Source organism: Megalops cyprinoides, chromosome 1, assembly GCF_013368585.1.
Source record: "Megalops cyprinoides isolate fMegCyp1 chromosome 1, fMegCyp1.pri, whole genome shotgun sequence".
Classification (NCBI taxonomy): Eukaryota; Metazoa; Chordata; class Actinopteri; order Elopiformes; family Megalopidae; genus Megalops; species Megalops cyprinoides.
The window spans coordinates 16,422,744-16,450,262 of NC_050583.1; the positions used below are offsets into that span (position 1 = coordinate 16,422,744).

Sequence of the window (27,519 nt, forward strand, 5' to 3'; positions counted from 1 at the left end):
ACAGCTACTCTCACACACACGTGGCTTTTTTTTTTTTCTAGCCAGAAACCATCCTTGACCGCTTTTGTGACAGATTTGCTGGAGAAGTCCCGTGCCATTCGCCAGGCTAAGGAAGAGAGAGCCTTCCACATCTTTTACTACATGTTGACAGGAGCTGGAGACAAAATGCGCTGTGAGCAATAAGCATCCACATGTGCAAGCTTCAGAGCTAGCGCCTGTGTTGAATGATTTGTTGTCGTGACTAGGCATGAGGCGAAATATCATAATTTCTAATTTTGCGAAATCAGACCATGACGAAATGCTTCGTGGCCCTGAGAACATACCTTGAAACTGGCCAGAAAGTAATTCACATTTTTTTTCCAAAATTGGTCATGTCTGTGGAATTTTTATTTGCTTTACTCATTTTGTCCGTTAGTCCTCAGCAGTGCGCTGACAAAAACTACACTATGAAATGATTAGTTCTGATCCCTTTTTCCTATTGATCAGTTTGTTTCCAGTTGTGACGAATATTCACTAATAGGGCTATGCCGTGGGTAAATGTAATTTTCTTGCATCGTTTGAATGTCAGTGTGCATAGACAATATTATCTACAATAATGTTATTGTCAGTATTGTAACTGATCAACATGTAAAATTCAGAGCGACATGGCACACACCCATGGTACATGAATTTTTTTGGGAATATTGGTTCAGAATAATTCTGTATCCTGACCTCCATTTCGCAGAATGTGTCATATGAATGTATTGTCTCATGCCTACTCCGGTAGAATAATGCTCCAGTGTAAGAACAATGCTGCAACAGCAGATGCACATAATCAGGCACAGTGTATTATAAAGTGATATATGGTCCTAACATGCTTGTCTTAACCACATTAACACACACTCTGCCCTGTTGACCCCCCTTCTCGACCACCCAGCGGAGCTATGCCTGGAGGCCTACAATAAATACCGCTTCCTGTCCAATGGCAATGTGACCATCCCGGGCCAGCAGGACAAGGACATTTTTGTGGAGACCATGGAAGCCATGAAAATCATGAGTATCCCAGAGGATGAGCAGATTGGTAAGGCACGCTTCCATCCGCCCCCCTCCCCTCCTGGTCTTCCTCTCAGCAAAACGTGGAGGCCACCTCCAGGCCTCCTTTCCTCCTGTTGCAAATGTGTGATGCCTTTATACTCTGGTCTCCTTCCTACCTCCCCTAGGCCTGCTGAAGGTTGTGTCTGCAGTGCTTCAGCTGGGGAACATGAGCTTTAAGAAGGAGCGGCACTCTGACCAGGCCTCCATGCCCGATGACACAGGTATCGGCAGCCATTTTGGGGTTTTGTATAGAGACCTAGATTTAGAGGTGCCTTACATAAATAACACCTCAGAATATTTTCTCCACATTTTCCAAGTAAAAGATTGATGTTCTTTCCGAAGCCCCTCCCTCTGAGAGCGCGACTCTTACCCCACCCCTGTCTCTCACGCAGCTGCCCAGAAGGTGTGCCACTTGATGGGGATGAACGTGACGGACTTCACCCGGGCCATCCTGTCCCCGAGGATCAAGGTGGGCCGCGACTACGTGCAGAAGGCGCAGACGCAGGAGCAGGCGGAGTTCGCGGTGGAGGCCCTGGCCAAGGCCACTTACGAGAGGATGTTCCGCTGGCTGGTGATGCGCATCAACAAGGCTCTGGACAAGACCAAACGCCAGGGCGCCTCCTTCATCGGCATCCTGGACATCGCTGGATTTGAAATCTTCGAGGTAAAAAAAACAAAAAAACAAAACAGAAATGGCGAGAGCTATTGGACTACATTACATTATTGTCATTTAGCAGATGCTTTTATCCAGAGCATCTTACATGGGTTACAATTTCATCCATTTATACAGCTGGATATTTACTGAGGCAGTTGTGGGTTGAGTACCTTGCCCAAGGGTACAGCAGTAGTGCCCTAGCTGGGAATCAAACCGGCAAGCTTTTGGTTACAAGCCTTGCTTCTCACCACTACACTACATTACCACCTTAGAGCTGAAACTACAGAGTTAAAACCAATGAGAAGAAGCTCCTCCCCTAAGTAAGTCTGTGTATCAATTTATGCTAACTGACCTCTTTTGTTTCTCTCCTGTGCAGCTGAACTCCTTTGAGCAGCTCTGCATCAACTACACCAACGAGAAACTGCAGCAGCTGTTCAACCACACCATGTTCATCCTGGAGCAGGAGGAGTACCAGAGGGAGGGCATCGAATGGAGCTTCATCGACTTCGGCTTGGACCTGCAGCCCTGCATCGACCTCATCGAGAAAACGGTGAGAGTCTTTCTGTTTTACATTTTCGCTGACTAATGACGCCACTGCCCCCCTCTCTTGGCTCAAACTCCTCTCCCTTTCTATATCCCCCCCCCCTTCTTCCAGGCTAGTCCCCCTGGCATCCTGGCCCTGCTGGATGAGGAGTGCTGGTTCCCCAAGGCCACGGATAAGTCGTTTGTGGAGAAGGTGGTGCAGGAGCTGGGTAATCACCCCAAGTTTCACAAGGCCAAGAAACTCAAAGATGATGCTGACTTCTGCGTCATCCATTATGCCGGGAAGGTAAGAGCGCCCACGTGCATAGCTTGTGCATAACACAGATGGCTGCCAGGATTAACAGATACCTGGTGGGATGGTAATAATGAAGGGTTGGGGATTAGAGGTCCTTTATTTTTACACATCCGTCTCTGTCTGTCTCTCTCAGGTGGACTACAAGGCGGGCGAGTGGCTCATGAAGAACATGGACCCCCTGAATGACAACGTGACCACGCTGCTTAACCAGTCCTCAGACAAGTTTGTGTCTGAGCTGTGGAGAGATGGTGAGAGGACATACTTGTACCTAAAAGTACTTTTGCCCTTCATTTGAATCAGAGAACCGAAAACTTATCCAAGATTAGTGATTATTCATCTTGTAGACATAAGTTTTTATCAGTGCTTTCAGTGTTCTACAGAGTAATTATGTATTGAAAGAAAACAAACTTTAAACTGTAGAGTTTTTAAACCATATGCACTAACTTAAGTGTCCATAGAGTTCGGTGGCAATATGTTCCATATTCCAAAAGGATTAAAAACCATACAGTCCAATGAAGGTGATTCTTCTCAACTTCCTTTGGCTACATTGCTATTCAACTGTGCATATTAAGCCATTGCACACAATGAAGCATTTTCTTGTCCAGGGTTGCAAGGACTCCAGTCAAATGATGTGTATAAAATTTAAAAAAACATTCATGTGGAACACAACAGTGACCTGTGCTCTTTTGTATTTAACACTCTTTCTTCCTCCATCTCTCTGCTCCTTTCCACACTGTTTGTGGTGTCTGTTTTCTCTTTTTTCCCCTCCTTTCTTAGAGGTACTGAGTTGTCAGAGAGCCTATTTTTATCAGCACTTTCCTATCCTCCACTCTGACTCAGGTGACCAGGTTCTTTTTCATTCTTTCACAATCTCCTCTCTTCTCTCCTCATTTTTTCCCACTCATTCAGAGCTATTGTTAATTTCTATTTTTGTAAATCTCTTGCTGCCTTTCCTCTTTCTCCTCATTTTGTCCTTATGGTCTTAAGTTACTGTGTCTGCATCTCTCTCTCCTCTACTTCCTTTCCTATTTATGCCTTCTATAACCCATTGCCTTTTACAAACCCTGAGGTATTGTGATGAGAGTATTTCATGTATGAATTTCAAGGGTTAAATTATTTTTCCTGAATTGTTTTTCAGCAATGTTAGTGGGAGGCCCCTCTGCTCTCTCTTTCTCTTACTGTTCTCTTCCTCCCCATGTGCTAGTGTGATTTGGGCCCACCTGGTGTTGGTCAGTGGTACTGCAACGGAGGGTATACACAAACTGCATGGGTGTGAGACTGTCATGACAACACGAATGCGTTTGATCTTTATACAATCTGAAATGAACCAAGCCAATGCTAATGACCGTGCACATGGGCACATTAAAGTTCGCCCGCAGAGGTGCGCGCGCCCTGCAATTTTGCATCTGTGTGTGTGGCCTGTCGATCACTCTTTCCTCTCACTGCATCGCGTTTTGTGAGTGTTCTGTGTGACACATGCCTGACTAGCATCGTTTGACTCCTCTGTGCTGTCATCCCGCTCTCCTTCCCTCCCTCTGCCCTCAAAGAGTGCGTGTGTGCTGCCATCACTGATTTGCAAAAAACCAACTGTCACTCTCTGCTCACTCTTCTTTTTACCAGGGGAGACAGATGAGTGAGAGCGTTCTGCTGTGATTTGGACTGTGTGGGTTTGCATTTCACAAGATGACTGTTGTCTAGTGATGTCTCTCACTTTCTAATGGAAATGAGACACTCCTTTCTTCCTGTAACTGCTGCCACCTCCTCCTCACTATTATTCCTGTCCCCCCTTTTTTCTCTCTCTCTCTCTCTCTCTCTCAGTGGATCGGATTGTGGGCCTGGACCAGGTGGCTGGGATGTCGGACTCCATGCCGGGGGCCTTTAAAACTCGCAGGGGCATGTTCCGCACCGTGGGGCAGCTGTACAAGGAGTCCCTCAGCAAGCTGATGACCACGCTGAGGAACACCAACCCCAACTTTGTCCGCTGCATCATCCCCAACCACGAAAAGAAGGTCCAGATGCTTCAGCTGATTAGACTAGATGTGTATCATGTGTAGATGTCTTTGTGTGCCTCCAGAACCAAGATGGATCATAATCGCTGTGTATAACACACAAGAGCTTTTGTCATCTTGCCATGAAATCAGTCTGCTGCATACAAATGGAATGTTTGTACTGCCTGTACTTAAGAGACAAACATGATGGATATTTGAACAGAGTTATGTTGTAGTGTAAGCATTATTACATTTCTACCGCGTATGTATTTCATCACATTATGTCTGTACGATAGCGTTGAATTTAGGTATGTGAGCAGCTCAGAAGTTTAGGTTGATTACTAAACTTCCTCCTTCCCTCCCTCCCCTCTGTCAGGCGGGTAAACTGGACCCCCACCTTGTTCTGGACCAGCTGAGGTGTAATGGTGTTCTGGAGGGCATCCGTATCTGCAGGCAGGGCTTCCCTAACCGCGTCGTCTTCCAGGAGTTCCGGCAGAGGTACTGCCCATTGACCAGTCTGCATCCTCTCTGGGACGTGTGTCACTGTCAGTGTGCCTGAACCTCCACCTTTTCTTTTTCCAGGTACGAAATCCTCACCCCCAATGCAATTCCCAAGGGCTTCATGGATGGGAAACAGGCTTGTGTCCTCATGGTAAGTCCCTGTGCTATTAGGTTAGCCATTTCCAACAGTCACCATCCAATTTTATTCTACTTCACCTGCCCCCTAAAGGAATTAAGAGCCTCACGTTTTGAATGACAGTGATTTGTCACTAGGGAAAATGATGATGTGATTAGGTAATTGGGAATTTGTGGTGTTTTTTTTTTTTTTAATTGTGTAAATAGGTACTCATAACCTTATGTGTGAACATGGTGCAGTGTATTTCTAGTAACAATTTTGTTTCTGTGTCAGATCAAAGCCCTAGAGCTGGACCCCAACCTGTTTCGGATTGGGCAGAGTAAAGTGTTCTTCCGGGCTGGAGTGCTCGCTCACCTGGAGGAGGAGCGGGACATGAAGATCACCGACGTCATCATCAGCTTCCAGGCCTGGTGTCGGGGCTATGTCGCCCGCAAGTAAGACCCTAACTCCCACGCCCACAAAGAATCTTATGATGCATCTCATTCTCAGCATATAACATAGAAAAATATGTACATAAAATATGCTTCATTTTGTAAAAGAGCTCTCTCTTTAGTTTGACTTAAGTCCATAACAAGCTTTTTCCTTAGACAATGTTGTCTTTTACCATACGCCACTGTTGATATTTAAGCTATATTATGCAAACACATTAAGATGACAGTTTTACTGAAAGGAGCAAGGACTACAGGTAGTGTTATCTAAAATAACACTGCAAGTCATTTCATCTCTGTGTTGCCATCCTCTCCCTCAGAGCCTTTGCCAAGAGGCAGCAGCAGCTGACTGCCATGAAAGTGATCCAGAGGAACTGTGCTGCCTACCTCAAGCTCAGGAACTGGCAGTGGTGGAGACTCTTCACTAAGGCAAGCACAAATCAGGGAGCTCCAAGATGCATCATTTCCTGTTCTTCACTCCTGTCTTCCTGTCACTTTACTCAAAGATCTCATGTTCACCTTGGTACCTCTTATTGTCCATTACCCCAAATGCTCAGTTTTGGGAATGAGCAATACAGTACAGTATTCTTTACTGTATAATCTCTACAAGAGCTGTGCTCTACGTTATTGGAATTTCCCCTTCGGTGTGTTGTGTATGGTAGTCCTCTGGGGCAGTGACAGTGATCTGTTTTTGATGGTGCTCTGTGCTGCGCGGGTTGTGAGAGCTCTGTGCCCCATCCCCCCCCTCTCAGGTGAAGCCGCTGCTGCAGGTGACCAGGCAGGAGGAGGAGATGCTGGCAAAGGACGAGGAGCTGACGAAGGTGAAGGAGAGGCAGCAACAGGCCGAGCAGCAGCTGCAGGAGTACGAGGCCAAGCAGCAGCAGGTACGGAGGGGCCGCCGTTGGACACAGCGCTGCTTTCCGGGCTGCTTTGAGGGGGGCGGGTGGCCGCTGTGAGAAGCTGCTCCGGGAGAGGTAACCCATACCCCGCCTCTGTGTGTGTGTGTGTGTGTGTGTGTCTCGCAGCTGAACGCGGAGAAGCTGGCCCTCCAGGAGCAGCTGCAGGCGGAGACGGAGCTGTGCGCGGAGGCGGAGGAGATGCGCGCCCGCCTGGCCGCCCGCAAGCAGGAGCTGGAGGAGATCCTGCACGACCTGGAGTCCCGCGTGGAGGAGGAGGAGGAGCGGGTCACTCAGCTGCAGAACGAGAGGAAGAAGATGCAGCAGAACATCACGGTGAGGGAGCTCGGCAGCACACTCGGCCTGCCGTGGAGCTGGTCTCTACCGTCTCAGGGCTGTTTTTTTGCAGCCTCTGAGTGGTTCTGTACTGCCTTTGAGCCATTTTGTACTGTAACACTGGACCTCTCTCAGCAGGAGAGAGGGGCAAAAGTAAGAGTACAAGAGTAAAATGCTAAACTGTGCTCAACTGCAGCACTTTGTGTGGGTATTCATGGGTATGGGTATGCTGTGTATTCCTGTATGCATATACAAAAGGAACCGTGGATGAGAAGAGTACTCTTGTACCACATAGTCTTCTAGTGTCCAAAAAAAGAGTTAAAAATTATTGGTATGTAATACCTCTCCACATGATCCTTGCAGGATCTGGAGCAGCAGCTGGACGAGGAGGAGGCCGCCAGGCAGAAGCTGCAGCTGGAGAAGGTGACCACAGAGGCCAAGCTCAAAAAAGTGGAGGAGGACGTGATGGTGCTGGAGGACCAGAACAGCAAACTCGGCAAGGTTTGTGAGTCCGTATCGCTGGCGGGTGGGGGAAACGGGCGTTGGGACGGTATCGCGCGATGGAAGAACGTGCTGTCTGGGTGTGGATCAGGGTGTTGATGAGCGTGTGGGATCGGTGTGTCTGCAGGAAAAGAAGCTGCTAGAGGACAGGATTGCTGAGTTCACCACCAACCTGGCTGAAGAGGAGGAGAAATCCAAGAGCCTGCAGAAACTGAAGAACAAACATGAGGCCATGATCACAGACCTGGAGGGTAGGGAGGGGATCTCTGCTTGGTCTTATCCTCACCTCTGTGTTAGCGCTTATTTCCATCTGCCGACCCCTCACCCACCTCTCCCCTCTGTCTCCTTGTCCTCATTTTCTCCTCCCGCTCCTCCTCTTTTCCAGACCGTCTCCGTAAGGAGGAGAAGATGCGCCAGGAGCTGGAGAAGAACCGGCGCAAGCTGGAGGGCGACTCCACCGAGCTGCATGACCAGATTGCCGAGCTCCAGGCCCAGATTGCCGAGCTCCGTGCCCAGCTGGCTAAGAAAGAGGAGGAACTGCAGGCAGCCCTTGCCAGGTGAGATTACCTGTCCTTAAGTATGCTTCCCTGTCTCACCTTTGCCTGTGTATGCTATTTCAGCTTTGTGCTTGTGACCAGTCTGTGCCCTTATTTAAACTACATGTACTTTGTAGTGTAGATCTACAGTACCTGTCAAGTTTTTTGGTCATTGCATCATTCTTTTTGTATTTTATAGTTTTGATGTCTTTACTGTTTCTCTAGAATGTGGAAAATGTAAAATAAGAAACCCTTCTACGAATAGGTGTGTCCAACCTTTTGACTTGTACTTCAAGACTGTATCCATTAACACGTTGCCCCACTCTCCCCTCCCCTGTCCCCCAGGATTGAGGAGGAGGCAGCCCAGAAGAACCATGCCCAGAAGAAGATCCGGGAGCTGGAGGCGCAGCTGTCCGAGCTACACGAGGACCTGGAGCTGGAGCGGGCCGCACGTGCCAAGGCTGAGAAGCACCGCAGGGACCTCGGGGAGGAGCTGGAGGCCCTGAAGACGGAGCTGGAGGACACGCTGGACTCCACCGCGGCCCAGCAGGAGCTCAGGTACTTGTGCGTCACTGTAGGCATTGCTGTATATGTGTATGCTTATCCTCATAGGAAATTACTACAAGTATGATTTTATGTGTATACTATAGGCGGCTACTAAAGAAAAGCCGCTTAAGTAGACACCCTGGAGCCACAGCTGAGCTCCGGGTACGTTAAGATGCACCGCTGCTTACTAATTTGACCCCACCATCTTCGTCCTCTAGAGCAAAGCGTGAGACAGAAGTGACACAGTTAAAGAAGACCCTCGAAGAGGAGGCCAAGATCCATGAGCAGCAGGTTGCTGACATGCGGCAGAAACACAGCCAGGCTTTCGATGAACTCAACGATCAGCTGGAGCAGGCGAAGAGGGTAACCGTCCTTTACTGACAATTGTTACTCCTGCAGTCATTCTCACACTAGCCAAGATAGCTAGCTGCAGTAGACAGGCTGTCATAACTAAAGGCATTGCATTTTATGTGTATAGCATTACTTTACACACAGATAGGAATCTTCATGTTACTAACAGTTTGTAGCAGATCTACACACGTTGCACATGTATGCATGCACTAGAATATATTTATATATCAAACATTTTACACTGTAGACGGATGGGCAGTTGTCCCTTTTACACATGCATTTCCAATAAAGACAAAAAAAGATCTGACGGGATTTTGTTTTCTGTATTACTATCTGTAAAACTTTGTTTCACACATACAACACTTCCCTGCATGACATCAGCAATTTCGGCAAAAATCCACCCCGGCATCCAGTTGCATTGTCATATTAAGCACAGAGGGACAGTGCCCGCAGCCATTGTAAAGTGAGCTCTGTTCTGTCCGCCTCAGAACAAGGCGTCCGTGGAGAAGGCCAAGCAGGCGCTGGAGAGCGAGCGGAACGAGCTGACCATCGAGCTGCAGACGCTGATGCAGGGCAAGAGCGACTCGGAGCACCGCAGGAAGAAGGCCGAGGGGCAGCTGCAGGAGCTGCAGGTCAAACACGTCGAGAGCGAGAGGCAGCGGCAGGAGCTGGCCGACAAAGTGACCAAGATGCAGGTGCGTCGGGGGAGCAAAGGGAGGGATGGGGGCGGGTGGCGGAGGTGGCTCTTGGGAGGGGGAGGTTTTTTTTTTTTTTTTTTTTTAAATCGGTGGCTTCTTTCTTGTAGTCGGAGCTGGAGAACGCAAACAGTCTGCTCAGCCAGGTCGAGAGCAAGTCCATCAAGGCCACAAAGGACTGTTCTGCAGTAGAGTCCCAGCTGCAGGATGTGCAGGTGCGGTATTTCATCCAATGCCTAAAGACTGCATTACTGTCCTGTCTACACACAGTATTTATGCACACAGGGGTTACATTTTACATATTCTGTTTGAATGTTTTTTAGGTTTTAACCTGGGAAATGAAATTACTGTTCAGTCTTTAGAGTTCAACCACAGGTTGCTTGGCTAAGAGACTCCACTCATTCTGTAAGATGGCATTCGTTTGAATAGTGGTAACTCGGAGAGCAGTCTTAACTGTGTCCGTTCTCCCCCCCAACCCCCCCTTCCTGTCCCTGCAGGAGCTGCTGCAAGAGGAGACGCGGCAGAAGCTCTCTCTGTCCACCCGTCTTCGCCAGATGGAGGACGAGCAGAACAGCCTGAGAGAGCAGCTGGAGGAGGAGGAGGAGGGCAAGAAGAACGTGGAGAGGCAGCTCGCCACGCTGCAGACGCAGGTAAGTCTCCTCCCTCCGTCCCTCCATGTCCACCATCTGCACGCTTTGACCTCTGACCCCACGATGTCATGCATTGTTTCACCCGCAACGTGTACTGTACAGCACTCTGCTCTCCGAGGAGACATTCAGCAGCACTTTCCATCCATCCCACTTTTAGCCATAACCTTTTCTTTTTCAAAGACATTAGCTAAAGCAAACTTTGTGGGACTGTAGTCTTTCTCTGCTTGTATAGAAGCTGATGCTATGTACCATTAAAGAAAGCATGAAAAACATTCTGTGAGTAATTCTCTTTATCACTTACTGTTTTTTTTTTTTTTTTTTTTTAACTGCCCCCTTGACCCCCCTGCCTCTGCTCTGCAGCTGGCAGACATGAAGAAGAAGGTGGACCAGGAGGCCAGTTCTCTGGAGAGTGCGGAGGAGGTGAAGAAGAAGCTTCAGAGGGACCTGGAAAGTGTCTCTCAGCAACTGGAGGAGAAGGCGTCCGCCTACGACAAGCTGGACAAGACCAAGACCCGTCTGCAGCAGGAGCTGGACGACATGCTGGTGGACCAGGACCACCTGAGGCAGATCGTCCAAAACCTGGAGAAGAAACAGAAGAAGTTTGACCAGGTACATTGCATGAGTAAAACAGGGCCTAAACAACTGGTATCAGAGTTCAAAATGGCTGCTTAATGTGAAGATTCTGAGTATTCTCTGCCAAGAGAATGCACAATTGTAAAAATATACACCCATGCAGGTAGAAACACACAATTCAGTAGGCAAATTCTTATTGGACAGACAAATGGCGATATTTATGTTCAGCTGCTAAAGACATTGTATGCCTTAATTACAGTTTCCTAAATCAATAAGAAATACACTTGCACACATCTGCATCAAAGCAATACCCTCACCTGCCTTCTTCCCTCTGTAGATGCTGGCTGAGGAGAAGACCATCTCCAGCCGGTATGCTGAAGAGCGGGACCGGGCCGAGGCTGAGGCCAGGGAGAAAGAGACCAGGGCTCTGGCGCTGACCCGAGAGCTGGAGACCATGACTGAAATGAGAGACGAGCTGGACCGGGCCAACAAGCTGCTGCGTGCCGAGATGGAAGACCTGGTGTCCTCCAAAGACGACGTTGGCAAAAGCGTACGTCGGGAGCTCATATTTGATTTAAACAGTGTGAAATCAGTCATTAGAAATCTTATGGATTTAATATTTTTTTTCCCCACAAATACCAATCAGTTGTGGGCTGTGTAAAATTGTAGAAATACAGTAATGTATGTGATGATCACCATCAGTTTTTCCCTCCCCTTATCCTTTGCTGTACAGGTGCACGAGCTGGAGAAGTCGAAGCGAGGGATGGAGCAACAGCTGGAGGAGATGCGCACCCAGCTGGAGGAGCTGGAGGACGAGCTGCAGGCCACGGAGGACGCCAAGCTCAGGCTGGAGGTCAACATGCAGGCCATGAAGGCCCAGTTCGACAGGGACCTGCAGGCCCGTGACGAGATGGGTGAGGAGAAGAGGAGGCAGCTCTTAAAACAGGTACGGTAGACCTTGTAGAGCCGCAGTCTGTACATGTGGAGGATCCCTGCTTTTCACACAGCCTGGCCCTACTTCCTGGCCTCTGCGGGTGAAGGAGGATTCCTGATGTACCTGACGCACTTCACGATTGTACACTTCGGGTAAACTGCCCCTCCTTTGCTCTGTTCAGGTCCGGGAGATGGAGATGGAGCTGGAGGACGAACGCAAGCAGCGCTCGGTGGCCGTCGCTGCCCGCAAAAAGATGGAGCTGGACCTGAAGGACCTGGAGGGCCAGATCGACATGGCCAACAAGAACCGGGACGATGCGCTCAAGCAGCTTAAGAAACTGCAGGTACTGTCAGAGCTGTGTCCGTATGTGCGCGTGCACACACACACATATTCCACGTCATTGAATGACACACCAGCTTCTTTAAGGAAGGGATTGCAAGATTTGTGGACCATCTCTCCCCTAGGCCCAGATGAAGGACCTGATGCGGGAGCTGGAGGATCTCCGCTTATCCCGCGAGGAGACCCTCAACCAGGCCAAGGAGAACGAGAAGAAGATCAAAACCATGGAGGCCGACATCATTCAACTGCAGGAGGTCAGCATCCATCCTTAACATCGCCAACCCCAGCCCTTCCCCTCCCTCCCTTCTTGACATACTCTTCCTCGCTCTTCCTCCTCCTCCTCCTTCAGGAGCTGGCTGCAGCGGACAGGATGAAGAGGCAAACCCAGCTGGAGAGAGACGAGCTGCAGGATGAGATCAACAGCCAGGCCAGCAAGAAGTATGATATTCTGCGCGCTTTGTACTGCTGTGTGTGACTGCTGGAAAATGTTTGAGTGATTGTCGTAGCCTTGGACATGAGCTTATGGAAGTTTATGGACTGTGCGATACGTTTTGCTGGTTCACATCATCATTACCAACTTTTTGGATTTCAATCCAGCTCATGCTAATGAGGCCATCTCTTCCAACCCCTCTCCTCCCCCCCCTCTCTGATTCGCCTCCTCCCCCCTCTCTCCTTCAGCTCCCAGATCATGGATGAGAAGAGGAGACTGGAGGCGCGCATCGCCCAGCTGGAGGAGGAGCTGGAGGAGGAGCAGTGTAACACGGAGCTGGTGAACGACCGCCTCAAGAGGGCCACCTTGCAGGTACTGAGAGTAGGGAACGGTGGAATGTAGCACAGGAGATGATACCATATAAGGGAGGGGAAGGGAGCGGAAGGGGGGGGGGGGGGTAACCAACAATAGCAGACTATGTAGAGACAGTTTGGATCATTACATTTTGCTATCATGTTATTGTAGCTTCTCAGGCATGTCAGGTCAGCAGGAAAAAATGAACTTTTAACGCCAACTGTCTCTTTCCTTTCTCAGGCTGACCAGATCAATACCGAGTTGACCGCGGAGCGCAGTAACTCCCAGCGCATCGAAGGGCTGCGCTCACAGCTCGACCGCCAGAACAAGGAGCTGAAGATCAAGCTGCAGGACCTGGAGGGAACCATCAAGTCCAAGTACAAGGCCAACATCACCTCCCTGGAGGCCAAGATCGCCCAACTGGAGGAGCAGCTGGACATCGAGACCCGGTGAGAACGCGGCTTGCTCGGTGCAGCCATCCTGTCCTGTCTCTGTCAGCTTTTTCTTTGCCTGGACATTTATGTGTGTGAAGGAGTTATGGGACACCTTTTAAATTGGGACTGCTATTTTTTCCAACCTTTATCGCTGCTCCCTCAGGGAGAGGCAGCAGGCTTCAAAGCTGGTGCGGCGCACGGAGAAGAAAATGAAGGAGGCCCTCCTGCAGGTTGACGACGAGAGGCGTAACACTGAGCAGTACAAAGACCAGGTGATTCACGGCTCTCGCACTGTATTCCACAATACGCACACGTGAGGCCAAGGTTTAACTGTGAATGAAGGTGTAAGTAAATTATACTGATATATTATGCCAGGTAGTAAATTACAGCTGACCTCTGCATCTGCTTAGTGCTGGAAACTGGCACACTAGAAATGTCAAAAGTGTTGTACTGTTAATGTTTGTGAGACGTAGAAGCGTAGTATACGTCTATGATGGTAAGAATAAATTATTAACATGCTGTCAATTTTTCACAGCTGTTTAACTGTGTGAGTTTCATAAAACTGACCAGGAAGCAGCCGTTTCTAATCTATTGTGAAATACCTTGCCTTTTTTGAAATAACATCTGTTTTTAACTTGGCTTTTTTGAAGGGGGTAAATTGATTTCTGATGTCAGTCTAAATTCCCCAACTCTGCATTGCAACAGAGAGCAATGGAAATAATTGGTAGTGCAGTCTACCACGGAACAAAATATACCCCACTAAGATGTAACGCTTAGCATTATTGAAATAAGGCATGGAATGGTGGTAATGGATCTGAAAGCACATTTAAACTTTCAGTACTTAATGGATGTGCTGTTGGCAGTGCGGCGTTAATCTTGACCCCATTTCCACAGGCGGACAAGCTGAACAGCCGGATGAAGCAGCTGAAGAGGCAGCTGGAGGAGGCGGAGGAGGAGGCCACCCGAGCCAATGCCTACCGCAGGAAACTGCAGAGGGAGCTGGAGGACGCCACCGAGTCCGCTGACGCCATGAACCGCGAGGTCAGCAGTCTGAGGAGCAAGCTCAGGTACGTCTGGTCCGCTCTCAAAGCTGCTGAACCGTGTTGCTACAGAGTCTCTGCTTTGTACACAACAAGCCCCGCTGACAACCAGTAATAATTGACAGTATCTGAGCATGGAAAACAGAGATCGGTTCTGCTTTAGAAGTCTCGTGTTAATCTGAGTCCTGTTTTCACTCTTCTTGCTGTGAGACAAACCACGCGGAGGATGTACTGTAACATGAGGTCTGAATTGTCAAGATGTGTAGTGCTTTACGTGCGATAAATTGTTTATAATGAATGGATGAGGGGGATGTATCTTTTAAGGTATTGCTTAATGGTGAAATCATTGTGGTGACAATTTGTTGATTTAATTCATTTTCAGGCGTGGGGATTTGCCCTTCACCATGCGGCGCACGACTGGCCGTTCAGGAGCGGACAGCGACGAGGAGGACATCAAGAGCGAAACCCCTGAGCCCAAAATGGAGTGATCTGCCTTCCACTAACTGTCACGGTGCCATCGCTGGCCATATGAGTGAACTGTTTCATGCACACTTTCACTTACGCATATAAGGATACACTGGCAACACTGTGCACGGGTATAAATGGCCATGAATACTTATGCCAAGATACTTTGTACACGCACAACACCGTAACACATACACTGATACATGTACACATTAAATGCTTTTCATCATAATACTGTAATACAGAGATAGAGTACCCAATTCATATTGTGACAATCATTCTAATGTACACAGTGGCTCAGGAAGACAGTGTATGCAAAGAACTACATAAATCTTTACACAATCTATACAAATGCAGATATAGCAATGATGGCCAAATTCTTTCTTTTCCTTCTCCTGAATATGAATGTGAATATTTTTGTAAGGAAACATTCTAACTATATTCCTACTTCTGGATCTATTTTTCTACTTTGAATTAGGAAAGAAATGCAAAAATATAGGATGTTAAGGTGACCAAAGTAATATTGCAGTTTAAAGGAGATATGTATTTTATTCTAAAGTTTATATTGGTTTGTGAAAAGTATAAAAGCCCTGCCACCTTTTATATCTCTCTACCTCTCTTTGTATTGGGGGTTTCTGTGCTAAATGTACTGTGTTCCACTTAACCGTTCCTACTTTACCTTATAATAATGGTTTGGGTTCATTAAAATGGCATTGCATTTAAAATGTATGTTGCATGTTATATGAGTGCAAAAAATGTGGGGGAAAAATGCAGATGTATGTCATAGCTTGCTGGAAAAAGCCATACAATATGGACTTAATGTGCAGACAATAGTGGTGAGGCAGAGTTTGCACCAAGCACTGGTTTGAGATTGCTGTTACATTTGGATATGCACACAAGTCATCAGGGAACATGTGAAAAGGTGAACAATGATACTGCACTTGAAACAAATGCAAAACAAGAAGAACGAAAGGATATGAGGTATATGCATTTATAGACACATCCAGGCTAAGCCACCGTTAGTTACACTGTGTAGGATGTTTAGAGATTTTTCTGGAAAAGCAGTTGTTTCTGCAGATTGCCTTTGGGGCTGATAGGGTGGTGGGGTTTTTTTTTGTTTTTTTTTACTCGCTGCACACACACTATTCTCTCGCACTGTTCTGCATTGAGCTGTCAAATATAGAGGGTGGAGGGGGGACTTCCTCCCTTTAACTCCATTGTTTCCTTATATTTCCATTGTAGTAGTCTCTCTCTCTCGGAACCTCCCCTGTCTGCATTTTTCATTCTGTTTTTACACGGAGAGGGAAGTAAGAAGGTGTCACTATAGTAAATGTGTCTGTAATAGTGTAATGGAGCAGGTTTGCAATTGAGTGATGGTGCAAATGGGACGGTGAAAGAATGACCAGCGAGCTGCATTTAGCTTTGTGAATTGAGAAAATGTAACTGATTTATTCATATTTTTCTATAATCTCTCACTTAAAACGTATTTTGTACTGTTTATTTTATCTGGAGATCTGATACTGCAGTATAAAATATGACATGAGATTTACTGTAATTGTAATAAAGAGAGCTTTCTCAACTGCTGCTTTTTACCTGTGTATTTTTTTATTCTACTTTCTTTGCCAAGTTGACTCTAAAAAAAGTTTCTTTCTTTAAATCTATTCTTTAAACGTGGCCCCTTGCACAAAGATGCATCGATAAGGACCATATATGTGGGACCATGTGTGTGTCTTCAGTATCCAAAACGGCCTCACTTGCCTTCATCCTCAGTCATTGCAATTTATAACTCATAAATGAGCAGTATCCTGTATAGGCAATAGAATATTTCTGTTTACGGTTGCAGCATTATTTGACAAACTTCGTAGGAACAGGAAGTAATCCACGTATTGCACGTAGTGTGTAGAGTCTCGCCACCAGGGGGCTCTGAGGACCTGAGATTGGGTGCTCAGTTCTCCTCCCCTCTCTTTCCAAATGATTTGCACGGTAAAATCAAGCTGAAACCGGTTCGCAACCGGTCGATGCGTTGTCTGGTGTAGAAAAGGGGTGGGACGAGGGAGCTCTGCGTACACTGCGTTTTTACACAATGTAGAGTTGACATCCGAGTTCTTTGCCGACAGAGATTCAAAAATACAGCGATAGCAAATAAGAATAACATCGGCCGACGAAGGACAATTCCCTACAACGTTTGAAGAGAGTCTTTTTCGAGTGTAGACTACAGTACTTAAAAAGTTTAGCAGCCAATTTCTACGTGTGATAAGCGAGCTGTCATATTAGCTGAAATTGCGTCATTCTTGTGAGACGTAACTAGCCACTTAGCTAGCGAGGAACTTTTCATAGAGAGGACTACTTGGCTGAAGTCAGAACAGAACTAGTTTGCTAATTGCTATAGTTATCGTGTAAAAATATAAGCTAATTTACCGGTGTTATTTTAACTAGGGAGGCAGTGAAAGCATCACGAGGTTTGATAACATAGTCCACGGATACTAGCGCTGATAAATATATAGTTAGTATATTGATCCTAGTAATTGAAGGTTAGTCCAGCTAGGTAGTTGGCTAACTTCTGAACACATCCCACCGGTGCGGAACTTTTGACAGAGCAAGAGACGCATCAGGAAGAAAGTCATAAGGTCACAGTCGCTTCTCCTCGCAATACCAAGCCGTCGTGTCTGAAATCTTGTGATTTTTTTGTTAAAGTTGCTGATTTTGCTGATCCCGCTTCAGTGTCATATCACAGGAATATATTATTAGTAGTATAGTACAGTTTAGCTCTCATCTCGTCACCGAAAGTTTAGCTATAACGTAAATATCATTCTACGCCGCAACGATGCCTGCCCTGTGTGATCGCATTATTGGCCCTTAGCAGCCAGAGGAAAGAGGTAAGTGTCACTAGCTAACTTAACGTTAGCTGTTTTGCATATCCACAACACCGTGACTGTAGCTATATATAGTTAAAGTAACGTTACTACTGCTTGGATAGCTAGCCCTGTCCTGTAAATATTCAAGACACCGTACGTAGCTAGCAGGCTGGCTAGCATAGTGTGTTAATTAGTGGCCATCAGTAGCTGGTCAGGACCAGCCCCAAGCAGTTAACTTTCCAGCATACTCTGAATAACTACGTTTGGTGTTGCTAACGATAGACAGAGTAACGTTTCACGTCCGTAATGAGTTTTTATTAACCGTCACAATCGCTGGTTTGTAGCTAGCTAAATGTCATTACAGCGCCCGGTTTTCTGTCAACAACAAGCTTGATGCTGTAATTCGAGTTAGCAAACGATACGAGCTAGCTAAATTGCAAATATTTTCGCTCTCGGTCTTCATATGGTGCAAACATTTAGCCAGATTTATCTTACCAAACACGGAATTCGCAATGTCAGTTTACAGAAACATGGCGCTTCTGGAATCAGCACTTAAATCCATAGACCACGTTTTTCATTTACAAAGTATGTTAATTGTATGTGCAGTACGTTGATGGTTTTTTAAAAATGTTTCTGAACATATGATTTTCTTTCTGACGGTCATTTTATGTGTGTAACGAAGTGTTACGTGTGTAACGTTTGTCGTTTGACTGAACAGCAGTTTGTATTCGGTGGTAGCTACTAGATGCACGTAACCAGCCATCCCTTTAGCGGGCAAACCACACGTGTTGGGAGGTGTGTTAATGCTTAAACTGTACGTCATTTATTCTGACGCACCAATTTTGTCAATAATTGATCACTCTCTGTCAATAAACTCCCGGGGCTCTCGTGAAAAAAAGTGTGCATTGTTAGATAGTAAATGGGAAATAACGTAACACTGCTTCTCACAACCAAGTTCAGTAGCCAAAGCTCTAAATTAATTTTCTTTTGTTTAGGTGAGGTAAAGCACACGAGATCGGCAGAGCACTGACACACTGAGTGATTCACGGAATATATCGATTCAGCAGGATTACAGAGCATCTTTGAAAGATTATGGAGCTAGTTGTGGTGAGTATAAATATGTGTTTATACGTGTGTTGAACAAGGCCTCATTTAGAGTTTAGCTTTATCCAGGGTACAGTGTAAATAACAGTTGGTAAGCAATCTGCCAAGGATGCCCCTGCAAAATGACTTGCTAAGGCGTTACTTGTAACTTTACTTGAAATTCAGATTGGAGTGTGAATACCTCACCGCATATAATAAATGTGTAATCTTAATTGTTGCAAGGGTGTGTTTTTGCCTTGGTACACAGAAGTATAGTGTATACCTGAGCATTTTAATTTTAATCGTATGTGTGTATTTGAGTTTGTGACAATGTGATCACTGCTTGAATTACCAGAAGCAATTCACACAGAGCTCTCTGCTGGTGGTCAGAATGGTCTGCGGTCTGTGTGTTATATATGTGTTCAATGAAGAGGAAACTATTGTGGGACATCACCCCTTTGCCCCTTTTCCACTGTAGGGCTGGAACCGGGCTGGCATCAACCGCCAAAGCCTGCTGACCAAGAAGTTACTGTCTGTGCTCATGCACGTTGCTAGATCTTGATAAAGTCTGCAGTTCAAGGCATATATTTTGCTTGTAATAACAAGGGTTTTTGAATTTGTATAGGGCCTTTCTCGAGGTCGAGGTTGGTGTGTATAGCCTTGTGTAGAGTAGCGTAGAACTGACAATTCAGAGTCGATTTACATCTGGCTGTTTTGCTGGGATTGTGCGATGGTGGTGTGCCCCCTCTGTGTTCATTCCATCAGTTTCTGTTGCTGACAGAAGCAACCTACTGTAGATATGCAGTTCACTCTGCCAACTCTGCCCACAGCTGGCTTTTATGTCAGCCTGCACCAGTAACGCTAGTCGCCCTGACACAGGTCGACACTACGGGAAAGATAATGTACTTCACCCAGACCTTGAACTTAGTGAGCCAGCACGGTTCCGGCCCTCCAGTGGTAAAGGATCATTGTTACAACTCCCAACAGTTTTGTGGGTCAGCTGATGTATCGTGTGCCCTTTGCGTGAGCCAAGATTTCCTAGCCAAGATTTCTGGACAAATGTGGGTCGCTGCTCTGTGTGGTGTGTCTGGCCCTCCCATATAGTACCACCAGTGTTCCTGCCTCCTGCTCTTACTCAGCTGTGAAACCCCCCAGGCGGATTAGTTTCACATTAAAGCTGCAGTGAATTTGCTACACCTCACAGCTACTCCTAGGGTTTTTTTTTTGGGAGCTACAGAATGAATTCACTGTATATCTGTTTACGTGAAATGGGTCAACTCCTCCGTACCACCTTAAATCCCCAGAGACAAGCCACTCAGGGTAGAGTTAGGCCAAGCCTCCATTTTTGTCAGTCTCCTATTGGCCGTGTCTGACCAGGAACGGGTGGCAATTGGCTGTTGCTGAGGCCTCTACTTGAAGGGATGGGCAAGAAGGGGGGGTAGAGAGAGGAATCGAGAAGGATAGAGATGTGATTGTAGGTTCAAGTCCAAGGTATTGGAATGGCAGCCACAATGTGTTTTAAACACAGTGTGTTTTTACAGAACAGGGTAATGTTCCAGGACAACATAGGTTACCATACTCTACACAGTCCTAGGCAGCATGTTCTATGTTACATATGTGGTGTTTTAAATTGCAGTATGTTGTATTACATAGAGGTAGCACAGACGGTAACATTCATTACATGTATACACTGTACATTACAGTGTATACACAGTGACACACATAGTAGGACACACAGGCAGACATGCAGAAAAACAGCTACTGTATGACTCATGGCATTTTAAAAAGACTCAGGCTGGCAGGGAATGGTTCATAGGGGGAGAGGGCGTGTGCAGTGGAATGGTGTGTGTGTGTGTGTGTGTGTGAGAGAGAGAGAAAGAGAGAGAGGGAGCGAGAGAGATAGGGGGAGAGGCGCATAGAAACCCACGGATTAAGCTGATGTGGGTTGAGAGGGAGGGGGAGAGTTAGGCATTGTGTGAGAGAGAGAGAGAGAAAGAGAGAGTGGAGAGAGGAAGCGAGAGATGGAGGCTTATACTCTAATATGCTGTTCATAGCAGCACAGAGAGAGGGAGAGAGTAAAAGAGGGAGAGATGCAAGAAAAACAAGATTCACAAGCCAAATCTCCAAGCGGTGGAAAGGTAGGGCAGAGAGACAGTTACGTGTGTGTGAGGTTGTCCGTTTCCCATCATATAGTGGTGCCATATGATAGTTTTTTGTGATAAGATTTCATGTGTATGCGTGTCAGGTAATATATAGCCTTTCCAAATTGTAGTGTTTGTCTGTCAGTATGTGTCAGTGTGTCCTTGCATATCTATATTTAGAGCTTGGCTGTGTATGTGTGTGCCTGTCACACACTATTGGTCTTGATGTGTCTGCCAAGCATGTAAATAGTGAGTGTTTGAAATACTGTTATTCAGTGTGACAGTTCCTCTCTGTGTCTGTGTAGACTGTCTGTATGCATCTACATCATGCTCACTGTTGGTGCGTGTGCATGTGTGGACGCGCGTGCGTGTGTGTATGTGTGTGTGTGTGTGTGTGTGTACACGTACACAGTGTGTTTTCTTTGTATGTGTGACCTGTGTATGTTCATGTGCAAGTATGTGTTTTGTAAATAGCTTTTGTTTCAGTCAATGTGTGTCGAAGGTGAACCTTGTGTTTTTCTGTTTGTGTGTTAACCCCTCTCCGGCCCATCACCCCCCCCCCCCCCCCCCCCCCCCCGTCTTCATCCCCCTCCGTGTTCAAATTTCCACGCACACGCGAGCACACACGACAGTCACACGCTGTCGACGACACCCTTACACGCAGCACGTGTGTGCAGCGCGTTAACCCCTCTCTCCCCTCTGTGCCCCCAGGCGCACCCCGCTCTCAAAGCCTTCATGTGCGGCTCTCTCAGTGGCACTTGCTCCACCCTGCTCTTCCAGCCGCTGGACCTCGTCAAGACCCGCCTGCAGACCCTGCAGAACAACATGCACCCGGGGTGAGACGAGATGCTGTACGGCACTATGCGTAGACTGATCATGATCAGCTCAGTGAACTGATCTTCCATGGCGGTGTACATAGACTGACCATATACAGCAGTGTGCATAGACTGATCTTCCACGGCAGTTCACGTAGTCTGACCGTACACAGCTCATTGTATGTAGACTGTTCATAATTACCTCAGTGCACATAGACTGATCATCTACAGCAGTGTACATAGACTGATCCTACACAGATCAGTGTGCATAGACTGACCATAATCAGCTCTGTGTACATAGACTGATTTTATACAGCTCAATATACAAAGACTGACTGTACACTGCTCAGTGTACATAGATTGATCTTACATAGCTTAATGTACATAGGGTGATCTTATGTAGCTCAACACAGTGACATAGAGACTGATCCTTCATAGTGTCGTGGCTGATCTTGTATGACTAAACATGGTCTAACACATATCCTTTATTATACTACTCAATGCACAAACTGACTGTATAAAGTCCAGGACATCATACAGCCTCTCAAGTACTTTAGCAACCTCTGTCTTTCTTTCTGTTAATGTCAGTTCTTTTGTGTCAGTTGATTAATATGCATTACTGATTTAATCTGAACCCTCTTCTCTTATCCTCTCTTGGTGTAGTGTCTGCTTTAGTGCCCAGTAGATATTCTTGTCTGTGTTTACTTCCTGTCCGCCCCCTCTTCGGGCGCAGTGGCAGCGTTGATGCGCCCTCTGTGTGTGTGTGTGTGTCTGTGTCTGTGTGTGTGTCTGCATGTATTTACTCTCTCTCTCTCTCTCTCTCTCTCTCAGCTCGCCAAAGGTGGGGATGATGGCAGTGTTTCTCAATGTTGTGCGGACAGAGAAGCTGCTGGGTCTGTGGAAGGGAGTCTCGCCGGTGCGTATCCGTCCTTCCCATTTCTGCAGCACTCACTGTGTAACAGTTAGGGTCTCCTGCCACGTTGGCTTCACCCAGAGTTTGAGGTCGCGGTATGTTTGGAGTAATCGCCACCAGCCACGACCACATGAACTGCTATAGTTGGAGCGTTGCATTACGTAATTAATTTGTTTAGCGGGATCTTAGCAGGAGAAGAGTGTGCCTGTCATTCTCACTGTCTGTCGTCCATCACAAGAGCACAGCATTGACAGACCTTCATGTCTCTCTGTCTCCCAGTCTTTTATGCGCTGCATCCCCGGGGTCGGCATCTACTTCAGCACCTTCTACTCCCTGAAGCAGCACTTCTTCCAGGAACGCGCCCCCAACGCCGTGGAGGCGGTGCTGCTGGGAGCCGGGGCCCGGACGGTGGCGGGGGTCTGCATGCTGCCCGTCACTGTCATCAAAACGCGCTTCGAGGTGAGGGGCCGCTTGTCCGGGGTCGGGCCGGGGGAGAAAGGAGAGGAGACGGGCGTGTATGCTGTCTTCTCGCAGGGCACGTTCAGGCGGACGTGGCTACCGTTGTGTCGTCTCCCTTCAGACACAACCCCAGCTCTCTTCCAACAGCGTCTCTCTCTCCACCCCAGCATGCCAGCGGTTAATACAGTATGACAGAGAGCGCCTGCAAAGTTCTGAGATCTTCTGTGCGCGCATGCTATTTACATTTGTCTGTATGGTAGCTGGCTTGAAAGAGACTGAAATGTGTAAACTGGAGGAGATTCAATGTGTTGGTGTTTCATGTAGCACTGATTTATGTGTTGGCGTTTTGTTCTTTGTTACTGCTGAGGAATTACTGCTGCCCTGCTCCAATTCTAGTTAATCCTAGTTAGGTAAGTCGGCAACAGTGAATTCACATGTAATTAGCACAGGGGTGTTAGTTCCATAATCATAAGTTTGTCTGAAGTGAAATCCAGGGTATATTGTTAGGTATTTAGCTATTTAAACATACTGCCTTAAACTGAACCGTGTCTTTTGTTGAGCGCTCCATCTCATGGTTGAGAAGACAGCATATATTACAGTATGTGGAATAATTCAAAGAGACATTACTGAATTAATTTTCTATACTTTTCCCCCTGTTTTGCAATGTTTTCCAGTACTGTAAAAAGAAAACGGAAAGACCTTTCTGTTTATCATTGGGAGTTATGAATAAATGACAAAATCCAGATTTCTCATAAAATTCTATATAAATAATTTTTTATAACATGAGCAAGTGGAGACCAGCCCCAGGCTGGACTGAGGTATAGCTGGGGCCACAGGCACGTTCAGGAGCAGCTGGATCTGTAAATATCGCAGTGAACGTTGGAATTCTGGGAAATATCCACACATAGGTGGGGAAAGGAAGGAGCAGAGGGAAGGTTAGCGGAACAGACGATAGCAGGAAGGGCACAGTAATGCCACTCCATAGTAGCGCTGACGCTCAGGTGACGTGTGAGCTGAAAGACTGTTGCAATTGTTGTGTTCCAGAGCGGCAGGTACAACTACGTGACGGTGCTGGGGGCGCTGCGCACTGTGTACGTGACGGAGGGGCCCAGGGCGCTGTTCTCGGGGCTGACCGCCACGCTGCTCAGAGACGCCCCCTTCTCTGGCATCTACGTCATGTTCTACAGCCAGACCAAGAGGTCCCTGCCACAGGGTCAGTCTTCCAACCGTCCTTTCACACCTAACTGTGGGGTGTGTTTGTGTGTCATATCCTACAACCAGACCAAGAGTGTGTTAGTTCTGACTGAAACAGACCTTACACATAGTAGCTGTAGTACCTGTACTGTTTCGTGTGCTGTTGACAGATTCAGTTTGATGTATTCCATCATTCAGTTTATTTTGCTTTGCTGATTTACTCTATTTCAGTGCTTTCATTGTATTCATTTTGATATGATGTACTGTGATGGCATATTCCTGCTTCTCAGATCTCCAGACTGCAGAGTGTGTGTTCTAATGGGCCCCGGTTAATTTTGCTGATCATTCTGTCTCAGAAATCACCTCCTCCGCCTACACCCCCCTGGTGAATTTCAGCTGTGGTGTGCTGGCAGGAGTGCTGGCTTCCCTTGTCACTCAGCCTGCCGATGTCGTTAAAACACACGTCCAAGTCAGCCCGCAACTGTACAAGAGGACTGGCGACGCTGTGCGCTTTATTTACACGGTAAGGCCCAGTAAAGCTTACTTTGCTTCTGTAGGCTGCTATAGTAGAGAGAGTAGTAGAGAGAGTGTGAGAGCCTCAGGAATATTCTTTCAAGTTTTGTAAATTGATTGATTTATTGATCTTTGGTGGACCTCAGATGGACTCTGTGTCTATATCTGCACACGCTGAAGAGGTTACGTACCATCTGCAATATTAAAGACATTACACAAACTCCATGTGATGTACAGGCAGTGCTCAAACTCAGTGTGATGTGAAGGCAGTACTCAAACTCGGTGCTATCTAAAGAAGTACTTAAACTCAGTGTTAATTTTTTCCCTCCGTCTCCCCCCTCCTCTTCCCTCCGCCCACCTACTGTCACCATCTCTTTCTGCTGTCCTCCTGTTCCTCTCTCCTCTCTCTGTCCTCCAGGAGCAAGGGTTGAAGGGGTTCTTCCGGGGGGCGGTGCCCCGGTCCCTGCGCAGGACCTTGATGGCAGCCATGGCCTGGACAGTGTACGAGCAGCTAATGGCCCGGATGGGGCTGAAGTCATGAAGAAGAGAAGAGTGGATGGAGGGAGGGAGAGGGGGGAACGGTACATATGTAGAGGGTTTGTGAGGACGTGTATGAGGAAGAGGAGAAAGTGTGTGTGGTCAGGGTAGGGAGGGTAAAAAGGACATGTTTTGTACAAAAGAGAATTTGAGGGAGTGCTGTGGAGGGGAGCTGAGAAATGACTATCAGGAGTGACAGATACAGAAAATGTGTGTGTGTGTGTGTGTGTGTGTGTGTGTGTGTGTGTACACACGTGCGCACGTGTGGCTGTGTGCGTGTATATGACGTCTTGTCACTGTAGCATTACTTAACTCTAAACCCTGAACTGACATTCCTGAATGGCTGTGTTGGTTTATTCCATGTCGGAGATATAAAGAGTGAGTCTCCGATGGCTGTATGCAGAGCCAAGGTGTGCTTCGCACCATCAGAGACAGTGCCACTGACTCTCTGAAATACGCACAGAGTGAATGGTCAGATTGCAGCGGCCACTACAGTGACTGATTGCCGACTGATTGACAGACCGTCTAAGTGATTTTGTGCCATTACCGCAGTGTACGTGCAGCTTTCTGACCGAGACGGAGCTGAACGAGGGGAACAGACTCACCGACTGACAGGTGGACACAGTGCTACATTTTCAGGCTGACAGGCTGACGACTCTATTAAAGCACAGACAATCAGAGCAAACTGCTTTTGACTTGAGTGTGGTATAGAATGCTTTGTACTGGACTGACGATTTTTTTTATTGTATTGCACTATATAACAGTGGACTGTAGGACACTACTGCTTGATGGCATATTACTCTGAACTGGACTAAAGTTTACTATGCTCAGTTCTGCTGGATTGGGCTTTTTGTGGGACAAGAGTGTAGTGTACTATACTGTGCTATAAAGATTGGCTGCAAGTACAAAGAGGTGATCCCTTGCAACTTCTATTCACATCAACTGTCTGAGCCACTCCAGGCTTAAAAAAAACGTAGTGTGACGTTCAGTGATTTATGTGATTGTGTTCTGGGGTTGCACTCCAGATTCAGTGGCTTTGGGTCATTCCAGATGCACATTTTGTCGTAATTTATACAAAGGCTACAAAAGGCACGAGAAGGCCAGTGTAGCATGTGTGCCGTCTCATGTTAGTCCACCTCCATGTCTGCGAATGCACTTTAGAATAGGGGAATAGACATTCATTCAACTCTCAAGCCAGATCATTGCAGCCGCTGACATTTGGAGCACTTGCCACTGCTGTGGAACAAGTGTCCCGCTGCCTTTTCCGTGTGTGCTGTGCTGTTCTTCAATATGCCACACCGTGCTGTAACCTTTCAACTGTACATTTGCCGCCTTGTTATTGAGAGAGTATTGCAATTATTGTCTCTAACAGTGTTATCATTGTCATTGTGGATTTGTGTCTGGGTGTGGTTTTGCTCAGACAGCTGGTGCATCCGAGCGAATAAATTTACCCTTTTCTTTTTTTAATAAAGCTTTTATTTTGGTATCATTTACTGTATTACTTCATCAACACATCCAAAGTTGTTCATGAATGTTTTGTGGTTTTTTCTTTGCTAGCATAGTTTTTTTTTTTTATTTTCAGTGTGTTCGCATCATGGCTTTGGCATTTGTATGTTTAGTACCCATCCTGCTCTCATTGTCCCCCATGCTATGTGTGTTGACAAAATAGAGAGTGACAGTCCCTGCCTGAGGGGTCCTCAGTATTACTGGGGTCCTGCTATCCTGAGGGAAAACAGGCATTGCGACGAACAGCCACGCAGCTGACTGTTCCCACTGAGAGAGGAGGCAAAGCCGAGATGGCAATGGGTGATGCTGACGGAGATTAACACACACAGAGTCCAGAGTCCCCATATGCACAAGAACTCCCAACAAACGGAGCATATCAATGCCTTTGTGGCAACTGTTTAGTGACCTCAGCAATGTGGTATTCTCAATTCTTTGCACAAGTGAAAATGAAAGAAAATGGCTTGGTTTTTTTTTTTTCTTTTTCCAAAATAAATGTCTTTAAAAAGCTTTGTGATGTGAAATGGAGTGCGTGCTGCTGGTGATGCATGGCTGCAGACATTACGTAAACGCGCATTCCCTGACACACCTAAGGACAGTGGTGCTTATCTGCGCGGCAGGGCTGCTCGGCAAAGATAAGAGGGGCCGGGGGGAGAGGGTTAAGCAGCAATAAATAAAGAGGAGAGGAGGCGTGAGAGATCAAAGGAGACTGGCCAGAGAAAGAGAAGTCAGCTCATTTGAGATGAGCGTCAGCAGGATTGCGAGCTGTTCTCTCTCTCTCTCACCTGCTCTCTCACTCCATTCTC

The 27,519-nt window shown here is 46.9% G+C and overlaps 2 protein-coding genes across 4 annotated transcripts in view; both read left to right on the forward strand.

The window, feature by feature from the left end:
- myh9a (myosin, heavy chain 9a, non-muscle) overlaps positions 1–16,026 on the forward strand; it is a 30,429-nt gene extending 14,403 nt beyond the window's left edge. For both annotated transcript variants that reach the window (XM_036536452.1, XM_036536460.1), the window contains 33 exons: positions 74–172; positions 917–1,060; positions 1,200–1,295; positions 1,467–1,738; positions 2,106–2,279; positions 2,385–2,558; positions 2,701–2,815; positions 4,386–4,576; positions 4,932–5,053; positions 5,138–5,207; positions 5,466–5,626; positions 5,941–6,049; positions 6,373–6,504; positions 6,646–6,852; positions 7,216–7,353; positions 7,481–7,604; positions 7,739–7,910; positions 8,235–8,447; positions 8,654–8,798; positions 9,275–9,481; positions 9,592–9,696; positions 9,979–10,131; positions 10,492–10,740; positions 11,042–11,254; positions 11,438–11,650; positions 11,820–11,981; positions 12,103–12,231; positions 12,327–12,415; positions 12,656–12,779; positions 13,002–13,210; positions 13,359–13,467; positions 14,090–14,262; positions 14,618–16,026. In XM_036536452.1, coding sequence (XP_036392345.1) covers positions 74–172; positions 917–1,060; positions 1,200–1,295; positions 1,467–1,738; positions 2,106–2,279; positions 2,385–2,558; positions 2,701–2,815; positions 4,386–4,576; positions 4,932–5,053; positions 5,138–5,207; positions 5,466–5,626; positions 5,941–6,049; positions 6,373–6,504; positions 6,646–6,852; positions 7,216–7,353; positions 7,481–7,604; positions 7,739–7,910; positions 8,235–8,447; positions 8,654–8,798; positions 9,275–9,481; positions 9,592–9,696; positions 9,979–10,131; positions 10,492–10,740; positions 11,042–11,254; positions 11,438–11,650; positions 11,820–11,981; positions 12,103–12,231; positions 12,327–12,415; positions 12,656–12,779; positions 13,002–13,210; positions 13,359–13,467; positions 14,090–14,262; positions 14,618–14,723 — 5,099 coding nt within the window. In that variant the 3' untranslated portion in view covers positions 14,724–16,026. The remainder of the gene's footprint in view (positions 1–73; positions 173–916; positions 1,061–1,199; positions 1,296–1,466; positions 1,739–2,105; positions 2,280–2,384; positions 2,559–2,700; positions 2,816–4,385; positions 4,577–4,931; positions 5,054–5,137; positions 5,208–5,465; positions 5,627–5,940; positions 6,050–6,372; positions 6,505–6,645; positions 6,853–7,215; positions 7,354–7,480; positions 7,605–7,738; positions 7,911–8,234; positions 8,448–8,653; positions 8,799–9,274; positions 9,482–9,591; positions 9,697–9,978; positions 10,132–10,491; positions 10,741–11,041; positions 11,255–11,437; positions 11,651–11,819; positions 11,982–12,102; positions 12,232–12,326; positions 12,416–12,655; positions 12,780–13,001; positions 13,211–13,358; positions 13,468–14,089; positions 14,263–14,617) is intronic.
- A 707-nt stretch (positions 16,027–16,733) lies between these two features.
- Positions 16,734–25,397, forward strand: slc25a38b (solute carrier family 25 member 38b). 2 transcript variants are annotated; one of them, XM_036550684.1, is made up of 8 exons: positions 16,734–17,576; positions 18,551–18,662; positions 21,491–21,615; positions 22,426–22,510; positions 22,787–22,966; positions 24,011–24,179; positions 24,517–24,683; positions 25,092–25,397. In XM_036550684.1, exons 2-8 carry the CDS (start codon positions 18,648–18,650, stop codon positions 25,212–25,214), a joined length of 864 nt encoding a protein of 287 aa, XP_036406577.1. In that variant the 5' UTR covers positions 16,734–17,576; positions 18,551–18,647; the 3' UTR covers positions 25,215–25,397. The 2 variants fall into 2 exon arrangements, with proteins under 2 accessions (XP_036406577.1, XP_036406576.1); XM_036550683.1 differs by lacking the exons at positions 16,734–17,576; positions 18,551–18,662 and adding an exon at positions 20,553–20,776.
- The last annotated feature ends 2,122 nt before the right edge of the window (positions 25,398–27,519 follow it).